Source organism: Xenopus laevis, chromosome 3S (assembly GCF_017654675.1).
Source record: "Xenopus laevis strain J_2021 chromosome 3S, Xenopus_laevis_v10.1, whole genome shotgun sequence".
Taxonomy (NCBI): domain Eukaryota; kingdom Metazoa; phylum Chordata; class Amphibia; order Anura; family Pipidae; genus Xenopus; species Xenopus laevis.
In genome coordinates this window covers 86,800,779-86,826,239 of record NC_054376.1, presented here as the reverse complement: position 1 = coordinate 86,826,239, position 25,461 = coordinate 86,800,779, and the positions used below count along the sequence as shown (strand labels likewise).

General features: G+C 39.0%; 1 protein-coding gene across 4 annotated transcripts; it reads right to left on the bottom strand.

Annotated features, from left to right (window-relative positions):
- Positions 1–1,009: 1,009 nt before the first annotated feature.
- Positions 1,010–23,567, bottom strand: nap1l1.S (nucleosome assembly protein 1 like 1 S homeolog). 4 transcript variants are annotated; one of them, NM_001088541.1, is given in 16 exon segments: positions 1,552–1,712; positions 2,809–2,859; positions 5,715–5,747; positions 6,444–6,566; positions 7,015–7,034; positions 7,758–7,903; positions 9,170–9,309; positions 11,694–11,765; positions 12,644–12,772; positions 14,351–14,428; positions 14,776–14,841; positions 14,843–14,917; positions 15,002–15,104; positions 15,221–15,309; positions 16,747–16,775; positions 23,411–23,488. In NM_001088541.1, coding segments are annotated over 12 exon segments (915 nt in total). In that variant the 5' UTR covers positions 14,864–14,917; positions 15,002–15,104; positions 15,221–15,309; positions 16,747–16,775; positions 23,411–23,488; the 3' UTR covers positions 1,552–1,676.
- Between the last annotated feature and the right edge of the window lie 1,894 nt (positions 23,568–25,461).

Below are 25,461 nucleotides of genomic sequence, written 5' to 3'. Positions count from 1 at the left end.
TATTTGCAACATAGTCTTAGTAATCAGTCACACAAATTGCTGGGGAAAACTTAAAGGGGACCCGTCACCCAAACAAAATTATCCAAATCCTATTTTATCATATCAGTCAAGCAAAATTAACTTTAATTACACTGTATTAATTATTTGAATCTTGTTTCCATCAGTCTTGGAATTCATAATTATAACAACCAGGAAGGAGCCATTTTGTGGACAGTGTTATTAAGGCAAGCATTGCATCATCTCAGAATCTTGTTTGTGCACCAGGAGACAGGGACCCAATGTCCATCCCCATGTACTGGTTACACAATTAAATGATTAAGAGAACTGGGCGAATGTGGGGAGAGCAGTGACATCTAGGAAGTGCTGAATGGAAAGTGAAAGTAATTGCTTGCCCAGCCTCTATGCCTAGGCATAGAGGCGGGATAGGCAATACATGATTGACAGCTGATATTTTTAAATGAGTTTACAACAGCTATGAATGCTTTAATAAAAAAAAGAAATTTGATTTCATATTTAATTTAAGAAGGACTTTAATTATACTGATTTTTATGTCTGGGTGACGGGTCCACTTTAAATATACTGTCTAGACTTAGTATGCCAATAGCCTGTGTATGACTCACAAGGTGCCTTGATGTGGCATGTGAGCTTACATATTTTGGCCAATGTATGGTTACAAACACCTGTAAATGATTTTCTAAAGGGAAGACTGGAGCTGGCAATCTTTCTCCATTTTGTGTACAAATGATGGCTTGTTATTCACTGCAGCTGCCATAGTGCGAGTTAAACCAAGCATTGACAATTTTTGTCTTTCGCAAACAGCACAGTGAAGGTTTAATTTTACAAATAGTCCGCTTTTTTTGCAGGAATTTGCAGTTTGGTATAAAGATGTAGAAACTTATGCCCGGGGCCTTAAAGCACAAGTAACTTTCAGAAAAAAAAAAAAAAAGTCAAATTGTTTCTCACAGCCACTAAATCAATTTGCAAGGCATGGAGAAAAAAAATCCAGACATTTCTGAAAATACTAGGTTTTATTCACTCCCCAGAGTTAAACAACCTTATGTAGACCAATCAGATGTTTCCTTTGTAATCACAGTTACGAAATACAAAAACCCATAGCATAAACAAGCAGACAGGATCAATGGAGGTGGTCTGAATGGAAATTCATTGCCAGGTTTAGTTGCATTTTAATTTACTGTTTCCAATGTAATAACTGCATTTCTAGAACAAAGTAATGAAGGCACAGCTATTGTAAGCAGACTGAATCCTGTCTTAAACTACAAGGTTAAAAAAAAAAAAAAAATAATAAAACTTTGGTTCTGTAGGAAAGGATATTTTTTCCCAGACAAGTACTTGTTATAACAGTTTGGAGAGTCTTCACAGCTGCAGTCTAATATCTACATGGAGAGAGACTTCACAAGAACCAAAAGTATGAAGCAAGTGAAGAACATGCTTGTAAAGAATTTCTGCATCATATAGATATATCTGGCAGGAAAAAACATTAAAATACTAGGTTGAATGATCTATTTTAACAGGTTTTAAATGTTTTTTTTATTTTTTTTAACAAAAATTGTTTTACTTTATTCTACCAAGAAGATACAAAACATAAGGCTGTAAGTAACTAATAGTTTGAGTTTTATTACAGTGCAGGTAATCCTCAAGGCCACGTACACACTGTTTCATTGTTGCTTGCACTCTGCTGGGTTTTGACCTTTCTGCAAACAAAAAACACAACCATTACGCTTTAGTTTTTGCTACCTAATTTTTTTACTTTAGGAGACAGTTGTCACCTAATATATGCAATCTCCATAATACTAAATGGTTAAGGAAAAGAATGTTAAAGCTTCACTCCAGTTACAACCATTCACAATTCCCTGTTAACACAAGACATGACAGGAGCACTTTTATAGGTAGCTTCTCCTTATTTCCAGCTGTACACCACCTTGTGCAATGTTTTGGTGAATGAAAACTACCACAAAGCATATCCCACTTCTCCTACAGCCTAACTAAAATCTTTAAGTATAAAAAATAAATAAAAAAAAAAAAACACTTAAACTACATTAATCCAGCAAGTTTTACAGTTAAAAAAAACCTTTTCTAGAAGATTTAATTAAAAATATTGTTAGAGAGCTTGATCAACTGCTAACCACGGTTTCTAGTTTAGGTGGTTTTTAGATGCACCAGAGGATAAAACTTTCACGTTCCTCTCTAAACGGTTACATTTGTCAACATTATCTGCGAGACCGTTATTTACACAATTGTAACGGCTGCTGAAAATTGGGGGATTAGGATCATATTATCAAATTAGAACAGTTAACAAAAACTGTGCCTCCCCACCTAGAGCTGCTCCAGGGGCATATGAGGAAGCTATAACTTCAATATTTATTGAAATAAAAAAAAAGGGGGGGAATAGTTTTCATATTTGCTAGCTGAATACCACCTGAACTGGAAAAAAAAAAAATGTGAACAGCGCTTTCGTAATATTCTTTTTAAAAGTTATGCTTGCATTAACACAGCTACAAAATATGAAAATTAACTGCTACACAACATGCAATGTGACAAGCAAAATTAGTACTGGGTGAGGTAGAACACAATGTACAAAAAGATTAGCTTGATGGCAAGCTTTACATACCGAGGGAAAGTACTCTACAGGCACCAATTAAACCTAGTAGGGAAAATGTAAGTACACATGCAAAAAAAATGCAATTAAATGCATTAGTCTTAAGATAAATCCTTGCAAAAAAACATGCTTCAGGTGGCAATTATAAATCACTAAGCACATCCACTATTCATTTGCTTTGTAAGTCTCACCTTGGGTTCATAATCTGGATCATTGTCTTCATCGGCTTCCTCTTCTCCTTCCTGCAAAAAGCCAACCAATATAGAAGTGCTGTAGCTTTGCAATAGGTTAAAAGTACAGGCCACTACTAGTTAAACCTAGAATCAAGCTGCATCACAGTCCACCAGCCTTATAGGCAGCCATTAAAAGTCATGGTCTGTTTCAAATTTCCTCAAAAAAATAAATAAACAAACACAAAAAACAAAAGTAATGAACAGTCATTACATAAATGGCTTGAAAATGAATGGAACCAGGGATTTCATAAATACACTTAAAGGGATACTGTCATGGGAAAAAAGGTTTCAAAATGAATCAGTTAATAGTGCTGCTCCAGCAGAATTTTGCACTGAAATCCATTTCTCAAAAGAGCAAACAGATTTTTTTATATTCAATTTTGAAATCTGACATGGGGCTAGACATATTGTCAATTTCCCAGCGGCCCCTGGTCATGTGACTTGTGCTCTGATAAACTTCACTCTTTACTGCTGTACTGCAAGTTGGAGTGATATCACCCCCTCCCTTTCCCCCCCCAGCAGCCAAACAAAAGAACAATGGGAAGGTAACCAGATAACAGCTCCTTAACACAAGATAACAGCTGCCTAGTAGATCTAAGAACAACACTCAGTAGTAAAAACCCATGTCCCACCGAGACACAGTTACATTGAGAAGGAAAAACAGCAGCCTGCCAGAAAGCCATTTCTCTCCTAAACTGCAGACACAAGTCACATAACCAGGGGCAGCTGGGAAATTGACAAAATGTCGAGCCCCATGTCAATTCAAATATTTTTGCAAACAAACAAATTCAAATTTTTTTTATCATCGTCTAGTATTTAAGAAAAAAACATTTGGAAAAAAAAATTGGGACATTACGTGATGCAACGTTTTTTCATTTGAGTTTTTGGATTTGATTTTTTCATAAATACCCAAACATTTGAAATTTGAGTTTATCCGAGGTAGAAAACCCCTCACACAACTCAAGTTCGATTCTTGATAAATATTCCCCTTAAAATCATGGGCTTTAAATTGACAGATTATTTTGCATAACTATGCAATTTTTTTTTTTTTTTTAACATTTCTTTTATTGAACAAACAAATGCTGGTGTACATAGTAAGCATGTGACATCACAATTGTTTTTGTTTGTACATAGTCTGTAACACAGTTTGTCTTTATTGCATTGTAACAAAATAAAATAAAACAAATATATTCAAAAAGAAACTCCCATGGTGTCTTCCTTCATCCCCCTCCCATACATATCCTAGGGTACAGCGTTATTAAGAACATATCAGGATGAGTTGTAAGGACCTAACCTGCTTGATTTTCCCCCTCCACCCTCCGAAAACGTCCAGCCAAGCGAGTCCTGCAAACTCCTATGGGCAGCCCGGAAAAACCGCAAATTCTCTAAGCAGGCTCCACCTCAGGATCCTCATCCATCCAGAGATCCCAGACTTTTTGAAATTTTTCAGGACAACCTCTTAATATATGACAGTTTATATAATGGAATACACTTTTCAATGTGGTGCTCCCACATTTGCAGAGTAGGCCCTGTTGGAGACTTCCAGTGCATGGCTATCAGTTTTTTCGCATACATACAAAGAATTGACATCAATGTCTGGTGCGCTCTATTTTGGGGTAGCTCCCCCATCTGGTTGAGTATTAGCACCATAGGGTCCAGTGGTAGAACAATTTCTGTTCTTGTGCGGATCATCTGCACCACCTTTTCCCAATAGACATGCACTACTGGACAGCCCCACACCATGTGCATAAAGTCTGCAGGACTATAATTACATCTAGGACAGTTTGGGATCTGGTCGGGTTTAAACTTATGAAGTCTGTGGGGAGTGATATATACTCTGTGCAAGTAATTTAACTGAGTCATCCTATCCCTACTACTGATAATCCCGGCAAATGTTGTGTCAAGAACATCTACCCAATTCTCCTCTGTAATCTGGGGAATGTCCCTTTGCCATTTAACCCTCAAGCGGTCGAGGCTGCTACTCCCTGCTTTCAGTAACTGTAGATAGAATAGAGACAAAGGTTTTTTAAATTCCGTTGAGTGAATCCCCAGTTCCAAGATTTGTGGCAGTGTATCTATAGGCAAGTTCCCAAATTGAAACTATGCAATTTTTGATAATTTGAATATGCAACAGAAATTTGTTTACAAACTGCTTGAACAAGGACAGAAATTAAAAAAAAAAAAAAAAAAAAAAAAAAAAGGTTTGAAATAAGTTCTGTAAAGCAGGGCTGATTCTTTTAGAGCCAAGACCGTGCCACTCACTGCCATCTCTTAGCCAGCAGCAGACCAAGTAGAAAAAAAAAAGATTGTTCTCAGATCCCTAACCTAGAAACTCTGGAACGATTTTCAAGTTAAAGGGACAGTAACAACATTTAAGTAATCTACCTCTAAATTGTTGTAGGTATACCTTTCTCCCCCGTTTCACCAAGAAATACACTTACCAAAATGCTTGGCTATAATTTTTTTTTTAAAGGACAACAGAGCCTGCATATGCTAAACTAGAAGTCAGCTTTGTAGTGGATGAGTTTCAACAATTAAGCATTTTTTCAGCATTTGCATTTTAGTTCCTTGCAATAGCTTTTGCTTTACTTCAGGGCAAGACTGAACATTTAAACTGCAGCCACTGCTAAAGATCCTGATTTCCAAAGCTCCTCCACTACAAAAGCTAACTTCTCCCACTTCAGAGTGCACAGAGAAATGCAGGGTTTTTGTTGCCCATCTGCCCCTTTAGAAACTGCTGTAAAGCATTTTGTAAGTGTAATTATGGGAGAAGCATTTAAACGAAGTGGGAGTAAGATATACTTACAGCAGTATATCGATAATAGAGGTTGTGGTTCCATTTAATTTGTTCATTGGATAATTACCTCATCATCTGCTTCTTCGCCTTCTTCATCATACTAGAATGGAGGAGAAAATAAAGAGCAAAGAATAATGCAACATCCTTTATAAGAAACATGCACATGTAGAATGATATATTAAATGTGGCCTTCGAAAGAAATTGAACATGAATATTACAGGATACAGCTAAGAGTCGTTCAGTTTTAAAGGGGTGACCGTATATACACCTTTGCCAATAAGGAATAAGAAATGGAACTGGTGTTGAAAATTGTATTCTGCCTATTCTTTTAATAAAAAATATTGTATTGTTTCCACACAGGCTTGCTCAATTTCTATAGGGAATTTGCCCATAACAAAAAGACACCATGGACTCTGTATAAACAAATCCAGTGATGCATCTTTTGAGACAAGGGGAAGCTCATTATACAGAGGGCAATTTTACCAGCCTCTTCTGCAGAACCTGGACGTTAAAAGTTTTTGCTTTTTGAAACCAATAATTTTTCACTTTTTGAGGTTACTGGTCCTTTACGACAATTAGGCTTGTGCTGAACATACCGCTTGCCAACCAATTAAGGTCATATTGAAACGGAGCGCAAACCGGTGGTGGTGAATATAAAAAATATATATCGGAACAGCCAACTATTATTCACTTATCTGGTGGGTGAAGAATGTATGATGTAAGCATTTATATGAACTTTAGAGCCTACAAAATGCACAACACGGATTGGTGGGAGAGCAGATTTTTAGTTGCTTACATCATCATCGTCATCTTCAATTGCTTCACCAGTGAAGTACAGCACTGATCTAGGAATTATACGCTCACGCAGGAAGTGTCCAATTTCAAAGTCTGCAGTGAGGATGGCTTCCGCATCATCATCCTGTAATGACAGCAAGAAATTAGGTGGAAAGTATTGGAGGCATGTTTGAACCAAGCAAGGATAAAAACAATTGAATGGGGTTATGTATTAGATAACTATATACTAAATAGTTTGCCTACATAATTCTAAAGATTCTGTCCCTTGAACTAAAGTTTGGACAGTCAAATGCTTGTGCTTATGCGTTAGTGGAAGAGGTCATCTCTACAAAATCTATTCTGCAGCAGCCATTTTAGCAACTTAACCGTGAACGGTCAGGATTTTACCTGATCTATAGTTCAACAGGGAAGTAACATTTTGCTTACAACATACGTATGCTCTTACAGTTAAAGGGAAGATTGACTGTGAATGGCAAACACTACTTTTAGTATTATAATAAGCAGGCTAGCTAACAAGGAAAGTATTGCCAATAATACAAGTCATTTGACAGGATATCTAAGATTTAACTTACCAGCTCACCATTTTCAGGTACTAAAGATATGAAGTTCAGGGAGAAGAAAAAAAAAAAAAAAAAGTTAAGGTTAAAAAAAATCCACAGTAGATAAATTACAAATGCTCAACTCAATCCCTTATCTTGACAGCTGTCAGATTCTGATTTGGCACCACTTGTCTGCCCATTAGGGAGCCCATTAATTGCATTTAAGAGTTCACAGCCTTCACAGAAAACACCACCCTCCGTTCTCAACCCAATTGGATTTTGCTCTCAGTGGCCTCAAAGCAGGTGGTTATTTTTGAATTCCTGACTTGGAGGCATGTTTTGATTGCACACAAACCATTTGTACTACCAGAGTCTCCAGTAGGCTGCCAGTCCACCTAGAAGTTACCAAGAGCCAATCATAATCTTATTTGGCACCCCCAGGAACTTTATGCATGCTTGTGTTGCTCAGATCTCAATGTGGCTCATGGGTAATAAAAAGGCTGGGGACCCCTGGCTTACAGCTTATTTGTCCATTTATGTCACCCCACAGATTAGATATCTAGCCAAAAATCCTGTCCGGCAGGAGATTCTGACCCTATTGTTGGCCCAGGGGTTAAACAATGCGAACAGCTCAATTAAGCCTAGAACGTATATGGTCAAATCAGGCATCGATCAACGCAATAGGTGACCTTGATATAAAAGCAGATCTAAATTGTGTGTGGTCAGTTTTACTGGAGCTTACAGTACCATCTATTTAGAGCCGACATGCTTTTTACCTTCAGGTGGAGTGAAGAAGTTGAAAAAGGAGTCATTGGGAACAGTTTTTGTAACAGTCCTTACGGTTCCACGACCCTTATGCTTTTGCTTCTTTTTTATGGTTTTTAAAGTGACATTCTTTCCTTTCTTCCAGTCAATCAAGCACCTAAAACCAAAATGTTAAACAATAAGTTGAAACATGCACTGAAAAAATAAAGTTACGGCAAGTCACTTACATGCTACAAACCAGACCAGTAGACCAGATCAGCTTGAAATTGCAAACTGGGCCCAGCCCAAAAACTATATAATTATCAAAGTAATTTAACTGATACAATAACATAGGACTCTGGATAACCAAGATATTGCTTCAGTGATTTCTTTTATTCATACAGTGCACTGGCGGGGCCTTTACTCTGAAGTGGAACCAGACATAATAACGAAAAGGATTACATCATCCATAAGAATATATCTTTAATTTAACTGATACTAATCAGTTGTCACCACGTTGACCAACCATAAGTTAGGTTTGAAGCCTTTGTGTTCAGACAGTAATCAGAGCCCCTGTATTCAATATGGCTAGCCTACTGTAGAAGCCCTTGAGTCTGCTAAGGCATACCAAAAACATGACCCAGACTTTAACCAGCATTCTGCTTCCTGGATCTGACTGACTGGCTCCCTCTGGTGACCCAACTCCCAATGTACACGTGCAAGTTAGGCGCTAGGGGCACATTGATGTAAATTACAGACTGATCACTGAGGAAGCTTAAAATCTTTTACAACTTTATATTTAAGCCATCCACATGCCACTGACTTCCTCTGTACGATTCTTATTGACCGAACGCAAGTTCAGTATAGGGATTTTTACCTCCCAAGAATAGATGAAGGCTAAGAGTGTCAGCAACACTAACTGGCTATGCACAGCCTGGTATTAAAAATCCAAAAATGAAAATACGCATAAAAATAGAAAATTAACTGTCAACTGCAAGTTTACATTTTTTATACTAGACCCCCTCTTAAGCATACATAAAAAAGGTTAATGTATATCAATCTTGTGTACTTCATTTATTAAAAGGTTCAAAAGTATAAATGGACCGTTTACTGCTGATATAAGATGCAACCATGCACCTTTGTTAAATGTTCCTGAATGATTAAACAAGTTTTTCCGATTATTAATCATGAGGCCACTGGTGTGATTTGCACCTGCCAGATTTTTCAGTCAATTTACCTGCAGTTTTGACACATAATACCTGCATCTTTAATGCTTATACTTTCTCACTAATACTGGCTTCATATGTCAATATGTTATTGTAATATCTACCTCATTTAATCTACTCTATGCAACATATATGATAATGACGTACCATTTTGAATGTTTACCTAAAAACCCACATTCTCAAATGTATGGAGAACACTTAAACATATGTACACTTACCCAGTGCATCCCATAATTTCAGGTCCATCGAAAGAGAAAGGGTCTGACTCATCAGGCTCTGACCTCATTTTGTATGTCTTTGTCAAAACTTCATTTGTAAAGAATTCATTTGGTTCAAAGTAAAATTCTAATGTAAAACTCTGCGGGGGGGACGGGGACGACAAAAAACAAATATATATCTACATACCGAGCTGCATAAATATAAAAGGTATACATTCAGCATGAACAGTTATTCTGACCTTTCATTACTGAATAAATATTACTCATTTGGTTTGTTTTAACGTGACACAAATAACTTGCCTTGCCTCTCCCTTTGCTCTGCCCGAGCTGCCCCCCCCCCACACTTGGGTCCGCAGTTTGCGCAACTAGATGTGAGCTCTGTACGATATATCCCACCTGACCTATTTGTCAATTTTAAGCAGTTCAATATACAACATCCCAGCAGACCTCTTTCACAAGAACAAAAAGTACACATTAGTCTAAACAGTCCCCAGGATAACAACCGTCTTCCTCCATTAACTTTTCATTTCTCCGAATAGCAGCTTTAGCTACTTCCTTGTTTAGCATGAAGTTCCACCCTCCAACTATGAAGACCTCAAAAAGGTGCCTACTGGGCATGCTCCAATGGAAATCAGGCATGAGCAATAGGTACCTCAGATCTTCATAGTTGGAGGACAACTTATGCGAGAAGTCACAATACACAGAGTAAGGTTATGTTATTCTGGGGGGTTGTTTAGGGTAAATAGGGGATTTTAAAATAAAAGCCTGACTTATCCTGTTTAAAGGAACACTATGAAACCTTAGCAATAGGACACAAACCTTCATTTAGGGAGAGAAAAAATAAATAAGTGCACAAGGGAAGTCTTAGATGCTCCCATATAATAAACTGCTTACTGCAGACAGCCATGTCAATAAGTACAAGAAAAGTAAAACTGCATACAATATTAGCCACTGACTAAGTAAACATTTATCTGGGGATTCAGTGTGCAGGACGTCAGAAGCCAGATTAAATGGGTTGTTTTTTTTAGCGTTAGCGTTTATTATTTTTCTGTATTTGTGAAAATATATTTTTTATTAATGAGAATGCTTCTGTTAAGACGGATGGTCTCTGTGCCAGCTGAATAGTGCCAACGTTGACCAATGCCACCTTTCATTATATTGTACAGAAAACTTGCAAAAGCAAGAGTACCAGCCAGTAGGTGTTAAAGGACAAGTAACTAAATGTATAAGTAAACAATGAATTCCTCCAATAATATTGCCATCCTGGAGAAAGTTATATTTTTATAAAATCGCACTTAAAAAAAGGTGATATGGCGACCTGCACTTACATGTGCGCTCCAATGTCCTGCTAGCTGGCTTTTTTAATAGCCAAAGTTACTTGCTGAGCCTTGTTCTCAACTTTTGAATAGCAGGATTTATTTTCCTAAGAACTGTGAGGAGTAAGAGTATGAAAGTATGGAATTTGTCCAGGGTTTTTCTTTGGTCCTGACAGATTTATGGGTGATCTGTCTGCTGCCTTCATTGCTCGCAGCTCTTCGAGAAATAAATTAAGCGGAGGAGATAAACACACACCCTCTCCACAAACCTAAATGCGTCAGGAACGAGGAGGGAAAAGGCAGGCTGAAAATTATTGGTAAAGCAGAGAAAAGTAACTTCCGATTTTTAAAAAACATTGGAACGCACACACACGTGCAGATAGTCACTTCGCCTTTTTAAACCAGACCGGAATTGAAATTTTATTGCATTATTTATGTTCAATATTAAAGATGGATAACTTTGTCCAGAATGGCAGTATTATAGGAGGGGGAGGAATCCATTTTTTTTCCCCTACTTATAAATCTTTAGTGTTATTTGATCAAAAGAGTGTGCAATCCGCTCAGTTTTCAGCTACGTGTGTGAAACCTGCGTTTAACCTGTACAAGCCACAGTTAGCCACCCTTCAGAGTAACCGGCCAATGTAGCCTGCACAGAAGACCGATAACACTAGGCCGTACACAGCCGCATTCTTTTGTGGACAGGACCAAAACTAGGGGTAGGCAGATAATAAACATGCCACAACAGTAGGGGAGGGATGCAGGGCATGTAGCGCTTCATTCTGCCCTTCCCCTAGCCAGGCACTTGCCTCCCCAATCTCCACACATGTGTGCTCTGACATGCAGGTGAGTGGGCAAGAAGCCAGCCATACTGCCCAGCTCGATTTGTGGAGAAACTGTTGAAACAGCAGAAACGAAGGAAAGCTTTTCACTGCCCTGATTAACCACACACAAAGCAGAGTATGTTTTTGGCTTAGATAGCCAGCAGTACTGCAGGATACCCTGATGAAACAGAACCCTTAGACATACTGCTCGACCTACTGGGCATGTATGGTTGAAATTAAACCAGAAAAAAATTCAATTTTTTTAAAAATGAGTTTCAAACACATTTTTGAAAGTGTCAAATCAATGTGTAGTCAGTATGAGTAAATGCCCATTAGATGTGGCTAGTCTCTTTTTAGGCTTATTATTCATTTAACATCATTACTTACCATTGGCTGCCCAGCATCTGAAAACTTTACTTTTATGTCTTTCAAATGTTTTAGAATTGGTTCATCATGTTCCTTTAGGGGAGAAGACCATGATAATTAAAACAAAAAAAAACAAAAAACTGGGATTAGTGTAATGCACCCATCGTAGAAAAAAAAAATTGTAATTGTTAATTCACAGTTACACTGAGTTTAACAATATAAACAAAGAAAATAGTAAATATGCCATGAGCAAAGTTTGGACACTTTCAGCTTGACCCAATTCCTCAATAGCAATTAGGAGTTGTCCCTGGTTGATAACTGCAGACATTAATAAAATGTGATGCCCCAAATGTCGGGCTGTCACTTAACTATAACATCTAAGCAACTGAGTAAGAATCTAAAAATTAAGCCGACTGATTCCCACAAATAAGGGGAAGGCCAAGAGACAACTGGTTGTATGTGGTCAGAAAGGCAAAGGGAAACCCCCATATGATTTCAAGCAAATCTTAACAGTATTTGAGGAGGGGCAAAAAACATGCCAGCTATTAAATGTGTGGGTGGACCATTAAACGTGTTGTGTGGTAGCCAGTGGAAGAGGAAATACTTTCTCCTCTACATGTACACTATTACACTAAATATTAGTAAGTTCTGGATGCCAACATGAAATGCAGAAGCAGGGATGGCTCCCACAATGATCCTAAATAAAGCTAAAGGATTTCAAATTGCTCTAGGCATCCCCCAACTGTGTGTAGATCTTGCATGCAACGCCCCAAGATGATCTCATCTACAAAGTCTATGCAAAAGGGGTGTGTGTTAAAAACAGACTTCTATTAAAGGTCTGACCTTGTGCTTGCATATGGTTATGGAATTCCTTGCAATATGTTATTTACAACAGAAGTACATGCATACACACTTTAAAATTAGATAAAAATCTTTTAAATAAGGTTGATATGAAAGTAACCAGCTCTTACCTGAAGCATATCGCTAAGGAGATCAACATTCTTAAATACGGTTAACCAGAATTCAGGTATTCCTTTGGGATCCTCCTTTTCTTCATCTTTTTTCTCCTCTTCGAGTTTGGCTTTTTCCTTGAGGTCCCCCTTGAAAGAACAGTTTAATATCTCAATTGTTTACATACTTTCTACATTAAACGTAAAGGGGTTGCTCACCTTTGAGATAACTTAGTATGATGTAGAGTGATATTCTGAGACAATTTGCATTTTTTTTTATTTTATTTTTTTTACTGAAGGTTTCAGTTAGTTAGCTTTTTATTCAGCAGCTCTTCAATTTGCATCCTAACCAATCTGGTAACTAGGGTCCAAATAACCCTAGCAACCATGCATTGGACTGGAATATGAATAGAAGAGGGCCGGAATAGAAGGCTCAGTAATAAAAAGTTCTGTTGACAGGCTGTTTGAGGGTGACCGACATTTATCAAAGCACAAGTCACATTACTGAGGGCACCTAGGGAACTAACATTCAGATTTCATTTAAAAAAAAATAAATAAAAGTAATTTGCTCTTCATAAAAAACTAAAGTGAAATCTGCTAGAGCAGATTAATTGACTGACAAATGGGGGGGGGATCATGTTTTCTAAGTGGGTTGCAAGAGCGAGACATTCTGCTGAAGTAGTTCTTTTAGTAATGAGCAAGTTGATCAGCTGTTGGGATGCTTTGAGACTGTACAGAGACTTCTTCTTTAGACTTGGGGTTTGATGTGGTGAAATCAAAGTTTATATACATATTACTGTTGGCACGGTTTTACTGCAATTTTAAAGTGGACCCTGTCACCCAGGCACAAAAATCTGTATAATAAGTCCTTTTCAAATTAAACATGAAATCTTAATTTCTATTTATTAAAGCATTCACAGCAGTTGTAAACGCATTTAAAAATCTCAGCTGTCAATCAAATATTGTCTGCCCCTCCTCTATGCCTTAGGTATAGAGGCGGAGCAGACAATTACTTTCACTTTCCGTTCAGCACTTCCTAGATGTCACTGCTCTCCACACATTTCCCACATTCTCTTCGCCATTTAATTGTGTAGCCAGGGCATGGGGATGGTCATCAGGTCCCCCATTCTGGTGCACAAACAATTCTGAGATGATGCAAGGCTTGCCTTAATAATAGTGTCCACAAAATGGCTGCTGCCTGCTATAATATTGAATTCCCAGACTGAAGGAAGCCAGATTAATTCATTTAGTGTTCAATAAAGTTCATTTTGCTTGCCTAAAATAAAATAAGATTTTTAATATTTTGGGCGACTGGTCCCCTTTAAGGCAAGATTTGTATCTTAGTTAAAGGAAGAGCAACATCAAAAAATGAAATTTATAATAACATTTTACGTTGGCAGCACTAGTAAAACGACTGTTTGCTTCAGAAACAAAACTAGAGTTTATATAATGTGCTGTGTAGCCATGGGGGCAGCCTTTCAAAGCTACACAGTAAATAACAAGCTCTGTAGTATACAATAGGGTTCATCTATTGTGTAACCCAAGTGTTTTCTAACTTTGAATGGCTGCCTCCATGGGTGCACAGCAGCTCGTTTATATAAACTATTGTAGTCTTTCTGAAGAAGAAACCCCAATTTTACCAGTGCAGCACAATAGTACATTATATTTTCAATACTTTAAAAGACTTTTTGGAAACACTGCAAATATAGCTATTTTAGAAACACTTACAGAAATATCCTCCTCTTCTACTTTCCATTCACATTCTTCTTCTGTAGGTTCATATGTAGCATTTATTATATCGCTTCTCTAGAGTTTGAAAAAAAGTGTGCATCAGAAAAAGTAAAAAAACTATTGAACGAATTTTAAGTTATTTTTAAATATTAGAGATGCACCGAATCCAGGATTCGGTTTGGGATTTGGATTCAGCAGAATCCTTGTGCTGGCCAAAACCTAATTTGCATATGTAAATTTGGGGCGGGTAGGGAAATCACTTGACTTTTCGTCACAAAAGTATTTTCACATTTTCCTTTCCTGACCTTAATATGCATATGCAAATTAGGATTCGGTTCAGCCGAATCTTTCACCAAGGATTCGGCCGAATCCCAAATAGTGGATTCCGTGCATCCCTATTAAATATATTAAATATGATTTACCTTGTCAAAAAGGGGTTGATAGAGGGCTGCATACTTCCTCTCCAATTCATGGACTTCTTCATAGAATTTTGCTTCTATCTGTGCACATTTTACTTGAAGATTTTTAAGTGCATTCACTCTCCTTTTCACTACTTTGGGTAAGCTGAAGAGAATAAGATAAGAACATTCATAGCAAAATCTTTTACACTAAACCACCAAAATGTAAAATTTACATTACAAAAAGTACCTTTCAATGTATCCTGTAGGTGTCCCCACTAGGTCATCCAGCCTTTCTTGCAGAGCAGCTAAAACCTGAGGATTCTGCATCATTTGGGCAGTCAGTTGCCTAGCTAGAGATTCACAAACAATTTATTTATAATATATGATCACACACACAGAGAAGATGAAACGCCAATTTAATTGCATTGCCATAATTATTAGGAAGAGAAACAGTTTCAATTGTTACCTTTGCTGTTTGCATCTTCCCCCGTTTCTTCCTCTTCTACATCTTCAACATCTTCCATATCTTGCTGGTCAAGTTCTGTCTGCTCTTTACTATAAATATAACAAATGTATTCCATTAGGAGTGCTGGAATGGAAGTTTTTCTTTTTACTTACAGTTTGTAACAGTTAACCTGCCAAAGATAATAAAATCTATGATACAGTCAAGTAACTGAGTGACTTCATTCTAGGTTTCTCGATCATCTATGCAAGATCAAAGTAGTCATTGACCAATAGGTTTGAAACTAAGCACAGATCAGAAAAGCATACTTTAACATATGCATCCAGTGAGTTATTCCAAAAAGAATTGCTGAATCATCCATAGTCCCAATTTGTATGATGTGCTTCCAAAAGGCCCTTACACTCAGGGTTAATTCCTTTCAACTTTTTACTGCATTCGGTTGCTGAGAACAGACTTGTTAAAGGGATTCTGTCATGATTTTTATGATGTTTTTATTTCTAAATTACACTGTTTACACTGCATATAATTCACACAATATAAAATGTAGTTCCTGGACCAGCAAGTGTATTTATTTATTTGTAATATTGGTGTGTAGGCAGCCATCTCAGGTTATTTTGCCTGGTCATGTGCTTTCAGAAAAAGCCAGCACTTTAGGATGGAACTACTTTCTGGCAGTCGTTACTCCTACACAATGTAACGGAATGTGTCTGAGGGCTCTGGATTTTACTATGGAGTTCTGTTCTCAGATCTACCAGGCAGCTGTTATCTTGTGTTAGGGAACTGCTATAAGGTTACCTTCCCATTGTTCAGTTGTAAGGCTGCTGGGCGGGGGGGATCACTGCAACAGTCCAGCAGTAAAGAATGACTGAAGTTTATCAGAGTCACATGACTGGGGCAGCTGGGAAACTGAATGCTGTTTTTCACCTACACTTGGTTCAGAATTTGAGGTTCAGGGACAATTGAAAATACTTAAAAGGGGTTGTACACCTTTGATATAACCAAGTATGTAGTAGAGAGTGATATTCTGAGAATTTGGAATTGGTTCTTATTTATGATTTGTGGTTGGAGTTATTTAGCTTTTTAAGCAGCTCCAGTTTGCAGTTTCAGAAAACTGGTTGCCAGGGTCCCTAGCAACCATGCACAAATTTGAATAACAGGAATATGAATAGGAGAGGACCTAGATAGAATGAGTAATAAAAAGTAGCAATAACAATACATTGGTAGCCTTACAGAGCATGTGTTTTTTATAAGGGGTCAGTGACCCCCCATTTGCAAGCTGTAAAGAGTCAGAAGTAAAAGGCAAATAAAACTATAGAAAAAAATGAACCAACTGAAAAGTTGCTTAGAATAGGCCATTCTATAACATGAGGTGAACCACCACTTTAATGTGTGTCCCCCAGTGCAGAAGAACACATAAAAGCCAATTCGACAGAACACAATATTTCCTACAATTAGATATTTGTATCTTTTCATTTGTACATCTGCAAAATTAGCCACAATTCGAAATTAAATTGAAAATGAGCACTTACTTATCTATGGTAGCCATTATGTTCAGCACCTTTAAAAAGAGAAACCATTTTAATACAAAATATAAAATCTTGCCATTAAATGTTTAAATAGATATAGGGGGTTATGTAATTAAAGGCACTAAGTTTGCCCAGGAGCAGTAACCCATATCAACCAATCAGCGTGTAGAATATCCTGGTCACATGTTTAAAAACAAACATCTTATTGGTTGCTATGGGTTACGGCACCTAGGCAAACGTGCCATTTAGGACATATGGGGGATAAACTTTTCTATAGGATGAATTTGACAGCTTTGTTTAGAACACATGAAATACCAGATTTTTCTGAGGGGAGCACTTACGTTTGTATTAAATCGAAGAGAACAGAAGAAAACAGGCCTGTTTAAAGATTCAAACTTCTAAAAACAAAGCTTACAGTCCTGTCTAATATCAGTTTTTAAGTCATCTCTGCCATTCTATGCAGTGGTACTTTATTCTGGCATAAATTGACAACTTCACCAATTCTAGAACTGACGCGAATAATCAATTTTTGTAAAGTGCTAAGTAAACCATTGGCCCTGTACAAAAAATTTAAAATTCTTGCCCCATTTCATTTAGCAAACATCAGACTTAGGGGTTGGTCACCTTTAAATTAACTTGTAATATGATGAAGAGTGTAATTCCTCCTTCATTCTAGTGGGGAACACCCATACCATGCACAAAGTGCACAGGACCCCTGCCTCAGATACAAGGAATAGGATATAAACAGAAAAAGTTGGAAAGTCACTATTCTGAAACCAGACCCCGTTGTCAATAAGGATTAACACAAAACATAATGGGCACAAGTTAGTGATTTGCAATGTTTTTTTTACGGTTCCAGGCCTACAGCACTAAAAGATACAATGGTAATACTTTAATGGATAACACCAGCTAATAGAAAATTTGACAACATATCAGAAGACCTCAGTTGGGCCTATGGGGGATAAAAAATAAAAATAATTTTCACAAACACACACAGTGTAAGAAAAGACATCACCTTGTGGGTGCCAATTTGATCCCCACCCTCTGTTAACTGCACTTAATCTTGAATTCTTCCATCACCTATAGGATCTTTATACGTTCAGGGAATGCCTGAATTTACAAATCGTTCATCATTTCCATTTAGAATTTAGTAAATTCATTGCCAAATGTGGGCACTACCCTTGCTATACTATGCCAATGCAAATCCCGACACCCATTCTAACCAACTATGCAATGGGTCTGGGAGGAGAAAGTCTAGGTTTAACACTACTGGATTACTAGTCAATACAAGTGCTAAATAATTTGTGAAAAATATTACTAAGAAAGGCTCAAAAGATTAGATACATATAACAAACATTCAGTGGGAAAACATAATCATGCTGGAAACATTGACAATGACAAGTCGTTAGAGCTCGGTGAGAATTGAAGCTTTCAACCTCAGACACTTGTGTAAGATTCAGTTATGCTTCAGTGCAAAGCACACGCATCCATATACATAAACGGTACAAATGTTTCCAGTTGCAGTGAACAAAGTGTTTTCCTTTAAACCAGTGACTAGGAAATGTTACCTGCTGATTGACCGCAATAGGTTACTAGCACAGTAGCAAACTTTGCGAGTTTCATTAAAGGAACAGCAACACCAAAAAAAGTAATGTATTGTTGACCTGCACTGGTAAAACTAGTGTTTGCTTCATAAACACAACTATGGTTCTGATTAAAACAGTTTTACCAGTGCAAGGCAGCAGTACATTAGTTTTATTACAATACCCTTTTTTGCTGGTACTGTTCCTTTAACTACCCTACACAGTACCCTTAGCCAGACAACAGTTTTCTAACCCTATATTTTAGTTTATTGAGCAGGAAACTCTTTACCTTTGGCACCAATATTTGTAGGATATTTGTATGCGACTCAAAACTTTCTCACGTCAACATGATATGTTGGTACTACCAGTAGCATTTAAAGTTTTTATCTGTTGCTCTGTAACCTACAATTAAGCAATGTATAGGCACCAAGAACTGCTCATCTATTAAGATTTTCTTTTCTTTTTTAACTCTTCAACCAGCCAATAATAGATGTACATGCAGCTCTCATCTGCAATAGGGTATTTGAAGGATTAAAAGATCACATTCAAGATTTATGTCTTCTTGCATGGCATATGTTTTCAGCTCGTTGTTATGACAGACTGATCATGTTGCAGTAGACTTTGCCAATTCTGTTGATACAGTGCCACAATTTTACTTTCCAGACTAGTGTGCCTTGGCTGTGCTATTGTACCTGGATGGAGCGCTGGCTGAAAGATTGTTTACAAAGTACTTGCCAATGGTATCTGACAAAGTAGTGAGCTACATTGTCCTGCATTGGGGTCCAATTTTATTTTATGTGTTTGAATTGAACTGCAGGAGGTTATTAAATGCAATTGTATCTGTCTGCAGATGTATCTGTCTGCAGATCAACTGAAGCAATTCAAAAGGAGTCATCCGGGCACACCAAGGGGCAGATGTATTCAGGGTTGAATATCAAGGGTTAATTAACCCTGGATATTCAACTGGCGAATTAAAATCCTTTGACTTTGAATATCGAAGTCGAAGGATTTTGCGCAATTCGTTCGAACAATTAAATCCTTGGAAAACCATTCGAAGGATTTTAATCCATCGATCGAAGGATTATCCTTCGATCAGAAAAAACTTGGAAAGCCTATGGGGACAAACAAAAGGATTATTGGGAGCAGACTAAATATTAATTGCGTGTTTTTTAGGGACACGGTCCCGCACGGCGTAGTTTCATACGCTGCGAGTTTATTAGTTGGTGTTGTCGGTCAAGCGTGTTTTAAAAATTTTAATTAAAAGTTATATTTTATGACATTGTAACCACCATAGCCTGAACTGGTTGGCTTGCTACATTGTAGAAGGATGGGTGTCTGTTTCACTCTCCACTGCTGCATGTAGCCGTTTCGTTTTTTCAAAGCCTATGGGGACCTTCCCCATAGGCTAACATTGACTTCGGTAGCTTTTAGGTGGCGAACTAGGGGGTCAAAGTTTTTTCTTAAAAAGACAGTACTTCGACTATAAAATGGTCGAATAGTTGAACGATTTTTAGTTCGAATCGTTCAACTCGAAGTCGAAGGTCGAAGTAGCCCATTCGATGGTCGAAGTAGCCAAAAAAACACTTAGAAATTCGACGTTTTTTTCCTCTATTCCTTCACTCGAACTTAGTAAATGGGTCCCCAAGTGTTCGATTAGATTTGAGAGATAAATATAAGGATTTAAAACATGCAGGTTACTTATAGATTAAAAGCAAATATATTTTTGGTTGATACAATGGGGTTAATAAACCTGGCTGTAGGAAGTAAAGCCAGTCAGCAGCAGCTAGGGACAGAATAAGACTAGGTTATTAAATAAGGTACAGACTCGCAAGGGAAAAGGGTAATACTACTCTGTAAAGTTATGTAAAGACACCCATAGGAATATACTGTGCAATTTTTGTGTAAAGTACAAGTACTGGATTAGTTAACTGGGAACCGGTTATCCAGAGACCTCTGAATTACAGAAAGGCCATCTTCCATAGAAACCAAAAAATGAGGTTGGCTTGTATTATAAGCTGATGCTTCAGTTATCTTTATTACTTTCTAATCAGCCTTATATTGCGACATTTATATTCTATGTGTACTGTATATTGAGTGGGTCCCTAAGCTTAGGTAACAGACAGCAACACAGAGCATGTGCAGTGAATCAGCAGAAAAGATGAAGAGGAGATACTGGAAAATCTTTGGAAATGTTTTTAACCTTCTGCTTTCTGGCCTTTTCCACGGACTCACACTAGCACTCTTACACCATACTAAAGTAAATATAAAGGGGAACAACTCTTTAATTGTCATATGGGTTATTTTATAGTGAGCTGTGAAGTTGCAGAACTATCTCCAAGCTGTTGTACAGGTAGAGAATCGAATTTATCTTACATTAGAACCGTTTTTTTTGCTTTAGATCTGTTTTTCACAGAAAGACCCGATATTGGCTTTTGAGAGGTACTCTGACATTTAGCCACCTTCACAGTCAGCAGTTTATCTGTCCAGGTATAAGGACCCCCTATAAGTGGCCATACAGGGGCAGATAAAGCTGCCGATATCGGTCGTTTGGACCGATTTGACAGCTTATCTGCCCGTGTATGGGGGCTTCCGACGGGTCATCCCGATTGATATCTGGCCACGATATCGATCAGGAAGGTTGGATTTCTACCCAACGACCCGTCGGAGCCCGCTTGGCGCATCGTTATTCGATCGTTTGGCCATACGGCCGAATTACCCCCGCAGTTTAGTGGCATATCGGGGAAAGATCCGCTCGTTTGGCGACTTTAAGTCTATGGCCACCTTAAGGGTCTGCTTGTTTGATATCTGGCCAAAATTAGCCAGACTTCAATCAGGCTTAGAAAACCTATAGGGGCATGGTCCACATCACCTCACGGATGTATTCCTTGTCTCAGTTGCCTGCGCTCCTGTCATTCTGATAGTGTTTGATATCACCCATATCAAAATGGGCATATGGGGGGGACCAGCACATTTTGTGGCCTTGCCAAACAAACCAATCTTTAAAGGAACAGTTCAGTGTGAAAATAAAAACTGTGTAAATAGATAGGCTGTGCAAAATAAAAAATGTTTCTAATATAGTTAGTTAGTCAAAAATGTAATATATAAAGGCTGGAGTGACTGATGTCTAAGTAGTCCTGCTTTTCATCTCTATAACTCTGAGCTAGTCAGCGACTTGAAGGGGGGCCACATGGTACATTTCTGCTCAGTGAGTTTGTAATTGATCCTCAGCATTCAGCTCAAATTCAAAAGCAACAGATATGACCCATGTGCCCCCCCCTCAACTCTGATTGGTACCTACTGGTAACCAGGGTAACCTGTCAGTGTAAACCAAGAGAGCTGAAAAGCAGGAAGTAGTGTTCTGACTGACATGTTATACATCAAATCACTCCAGCCTTTATACAATACATTTTTGCCTAACTAACTATATTAGAAACATTTTTTATTTTGCACACAGTCTATTTACCCAGTTGTTATTTTTACACTGAACAATTCCTCATATATATATGGCCAGCTTTAGACTGGTAATTACTTTTCACAAATGTGCATGCACTGAAGTGTGCCACACATTATGTTAGGCTTGGGCATACGACTAAATGTGCTCTGTTTGTGAGATACAGTGGGGCCCAGTCAATCATCAGGGGTGTCCAACCTTTTGGCTTCTCTGGACCACATCGGAAAAAGAAATATTGTCTGGGTCCACACATGAAATACACAAACTTTTGATTTGTAAAAGTAAAGAAAATACACAGAAAAGAACAATACCATTCAGTTAATGCCTTTAAGAATGACTTGGATGATTTTTTGAACAGACATAATATCAAAGGCTATTGTGATACTAAACTGTATAGTTAGTATAGATATGGGTATATAGAATTTATGTGAAAGTAGGGAGGGGTGTATGTATGGATGCTGGGTTTTCATTTGGAGAGGTTGAATTTGATGGACTGTCTTTTTTCAACCCAATTTAACTATGTAAAATACCAGTTGGATAACCAGATGGAGTTATACACTGGAATATGGGACACCTGGATAGAGTTATTAGGTATACTGAACATTGTGTCAGTGCCTAAGTTGACTGATATCAGTCCCAAGCATGTGGTATTATCTATTGGTAGATGTCCTTTACCGGTTTTTAGTTAAAAGCCAAAGCAGAACTAGCCCACATATGGGGCAGATAACCTTTGGATAGGAAACAATCAGAACACATACAGTAGATCTCATTCGTTCAATTAGATTCTGGCCACCAAGGAGCCCATTAACTTCCCCGCAATGCGATTCTAATCAGTGTAGTAAAGAGACGCCACGGGGCTCAGCAGTGTCAGCCAATCCCGGACTCACTTAGGCCGCTCACCACGTGGTGCCGCAACCTCCCGTCTCGCATCACATCAGGTACCGGAAACTGCCGAACTCTCCCTAGTCCCGGAACCTTATTACGTGTAGCGGGGCAGCGCAGGAGGAGTGCTATTAACCCATACACTACTGGAGTCGTCAGCAGAGGTCGATGCAAGCCACAGCATGACACGCAGAGAAACTATAAGCTAAACCCCAGGCGAGTCAGTCTGTAGGGTCATCCTGGCACACCCTGGAGGCCACACGTGTAAAAGACGCAGTTGACAAGACAGACATATAGCCAGTGTCATGCCATTTTCCGAGAGGTAGTAGTCACGCTATTACTGCGCATTAGATTGCGCTAAACACACGGCCACACTTGGTGCCTGTTGCTGCGCCGCGCGATAATGGCGCTTCCTACTGGGCAATCAGAACAAAACGTTCCGCGAGCTCTCACATCGCAAAGCGTGCGCATCTCTACTGCCGGGTGCCTCAGACACGCATGTGAGGAACCGCTATGGCGACCGCAGCCCCACAGACACTTATGACAGTCTGCCTGAAATCTCCGCACTTGTATTGGCTCGGGCGTAAACACGTGTTTCTTCCCCCCTCCCTCCTCTTATAGATGAGCTCTACAGTATTTAACGTATAACGGAGCCGGTAAGATGCGCAGTTAATATGCGAGCGAGCCATTATGTTACACATATATACAAGTATTCGTGTCTGCCTTCCACTACCAAACAGCCCGCTCTTACCGGTGATGGACAGGCCGGAGTAACCTGGGCAGCCGCACAGTGCCCGGAGCCGAGAGGAAGAAGGAAGCGCCCCTTTTGGATGGCGGCAAAAAACAAGAAGGAGGGGAGAACCCGCCGCTCGCGCTCATATAGAACAGAAAGCGTCACCACGTACAGCTGCTCACCCCCTCCTTTACGTTTCCAAGACAACGCGCGCCGGCCGGGGTACTGTTAGCGCGCGCTTCTGCGAGGGCGGGGCAAATTACGCGTGTGCGGCTGTTTGATCTGTCAGCGTGTTAACTCCTTCGTTTCTGATATCGTTTACCACACACACATCATTCATGACAATAGATCAGTCAACTCCTTACAAGATAAATGTATACAAGTACTTTAAAACATTAAAAAAAATGTTAATAGTATGTAGAATATTTAACTGTCTATGACTTGTGTTTACATTGCCCTGTGAAAACCTTCAGGTTCATTGTGGTAGACTGAAGGCGACGAAACGTGCGTAATACAGAATAAATGACTTGTATAAACCATGTTTACTGCCCTATAGCAAAAAAGCGGAAGTTGTGCTCATTAATACATACTATCATCAGAGCCCACTGAGCATGTGAGTGTCACAGACACTTTCCAAGATGGCTGCGCCCACTGCAAGCCCCGCCTACAGGTCTGCCCTCCCCACCCTGCAGGTCCATCTCTCACCACACAGTAAAAAAAAAAAACATTGGTGGCTAGGGTTCCCACATGTTAAAAAAAATATTGGTGGTCAGGGCCCCCCATTAAAAAATATTGGTGGCTAGGACTCCACATGGTAAAAAAAAAACTGGTGACCAGGGTCCCCCCATGTTATCAGAACATTTGTGGCCGGGGCCCCCCTTAAACGTCCATGTATAAAAACGCCCCCCCCCCAAAAAAAAAAGTTTTAAAAAAAATTTCTGTCCCGGGCCCCACCACACAACAGGGACCACAAAGGGTTAACTTTAGGGGGACCCTGCCATGTTGTACTTACTTCATTAGTGTGGCCCACCTGCTGTCAGTGAGCTGACAACTACAGAAGGGAGGAGGGGAGCACGGGTGGCTGCATCTTCTTCCAGTGACAGCATTTTCTTCCCTTATTGGTCACAGAATTTTAAGTCGCGGTAAAGCTGCATGGTGATTGGAAGAGCTGGAGGAGAAGTACAAACCTCAGCTATCCAATCCCTGAGCAGCTCAATGGACAGAAGATACCTCCCCCTGTGCTCCTGCCCTTCCATTTGAAGTCGGCGGCTCTCAGAAATCAGGGGAACCGTGGCCAGACCCCCCCTATCCTCGGGGCCCCAATGATGTCAGTGGAGTTATGATGCAGGGGTAGGGTTGCCACCCAGCCGGTATTTTACCGGCCTAGCCAGTAAAACACCTGCCAAGGCCGGGGCCGATATTACAAATTTACCGGCAATGTAGTTGCCGATAATTTGTAAAACCTTTAAAAAAAGCCATTGGCCCGTCCCCAATTCGCTCAGAACTTACCTTTTTTTCAGTTTTCTGGACATCGCACGATGTTGCCCCACCCCTTTTGCGGCAATGTGTGACTCTGCCCCTTTTTCCATCACGGACTGCCCCCTTTTTGTGCCCGTCCCCCACATGCCGGTAATTTTTTTCAGAAAAGGTGGCAACCCTATGCAGGGGTGGGGTGACTCAACTGGCCTGATTTCTGTCAAGTTTTCTCAATGTTTTAAACTGGACAGAAAGTTTTAAGTAGACAGTCATGTGAAAAACTGAGATGTCCAGTTCAAAACCACATGGGTGGCAAACCTATCTCTATTCTACCTGATGAGTAAGCCCAATCCTTTTATTACAGGTATGAGGTCTATTATACAGAAATCAGTTATCCAGAAAGCTGTGAAATACAGCAATGCTAATTTAGAAAGAAAAAATCTTATTTTTGATTGATTTGCTTTTTTTGATCCTGTAATAATAAGAAATTAAATGTACTAGATAATAACGAAACCATGTTGAGATATGTATCTTATTTAAATGTTATTAATTTATTGGCCAGATTATTGTTCGGGTTCACAAGGCTTAAACCC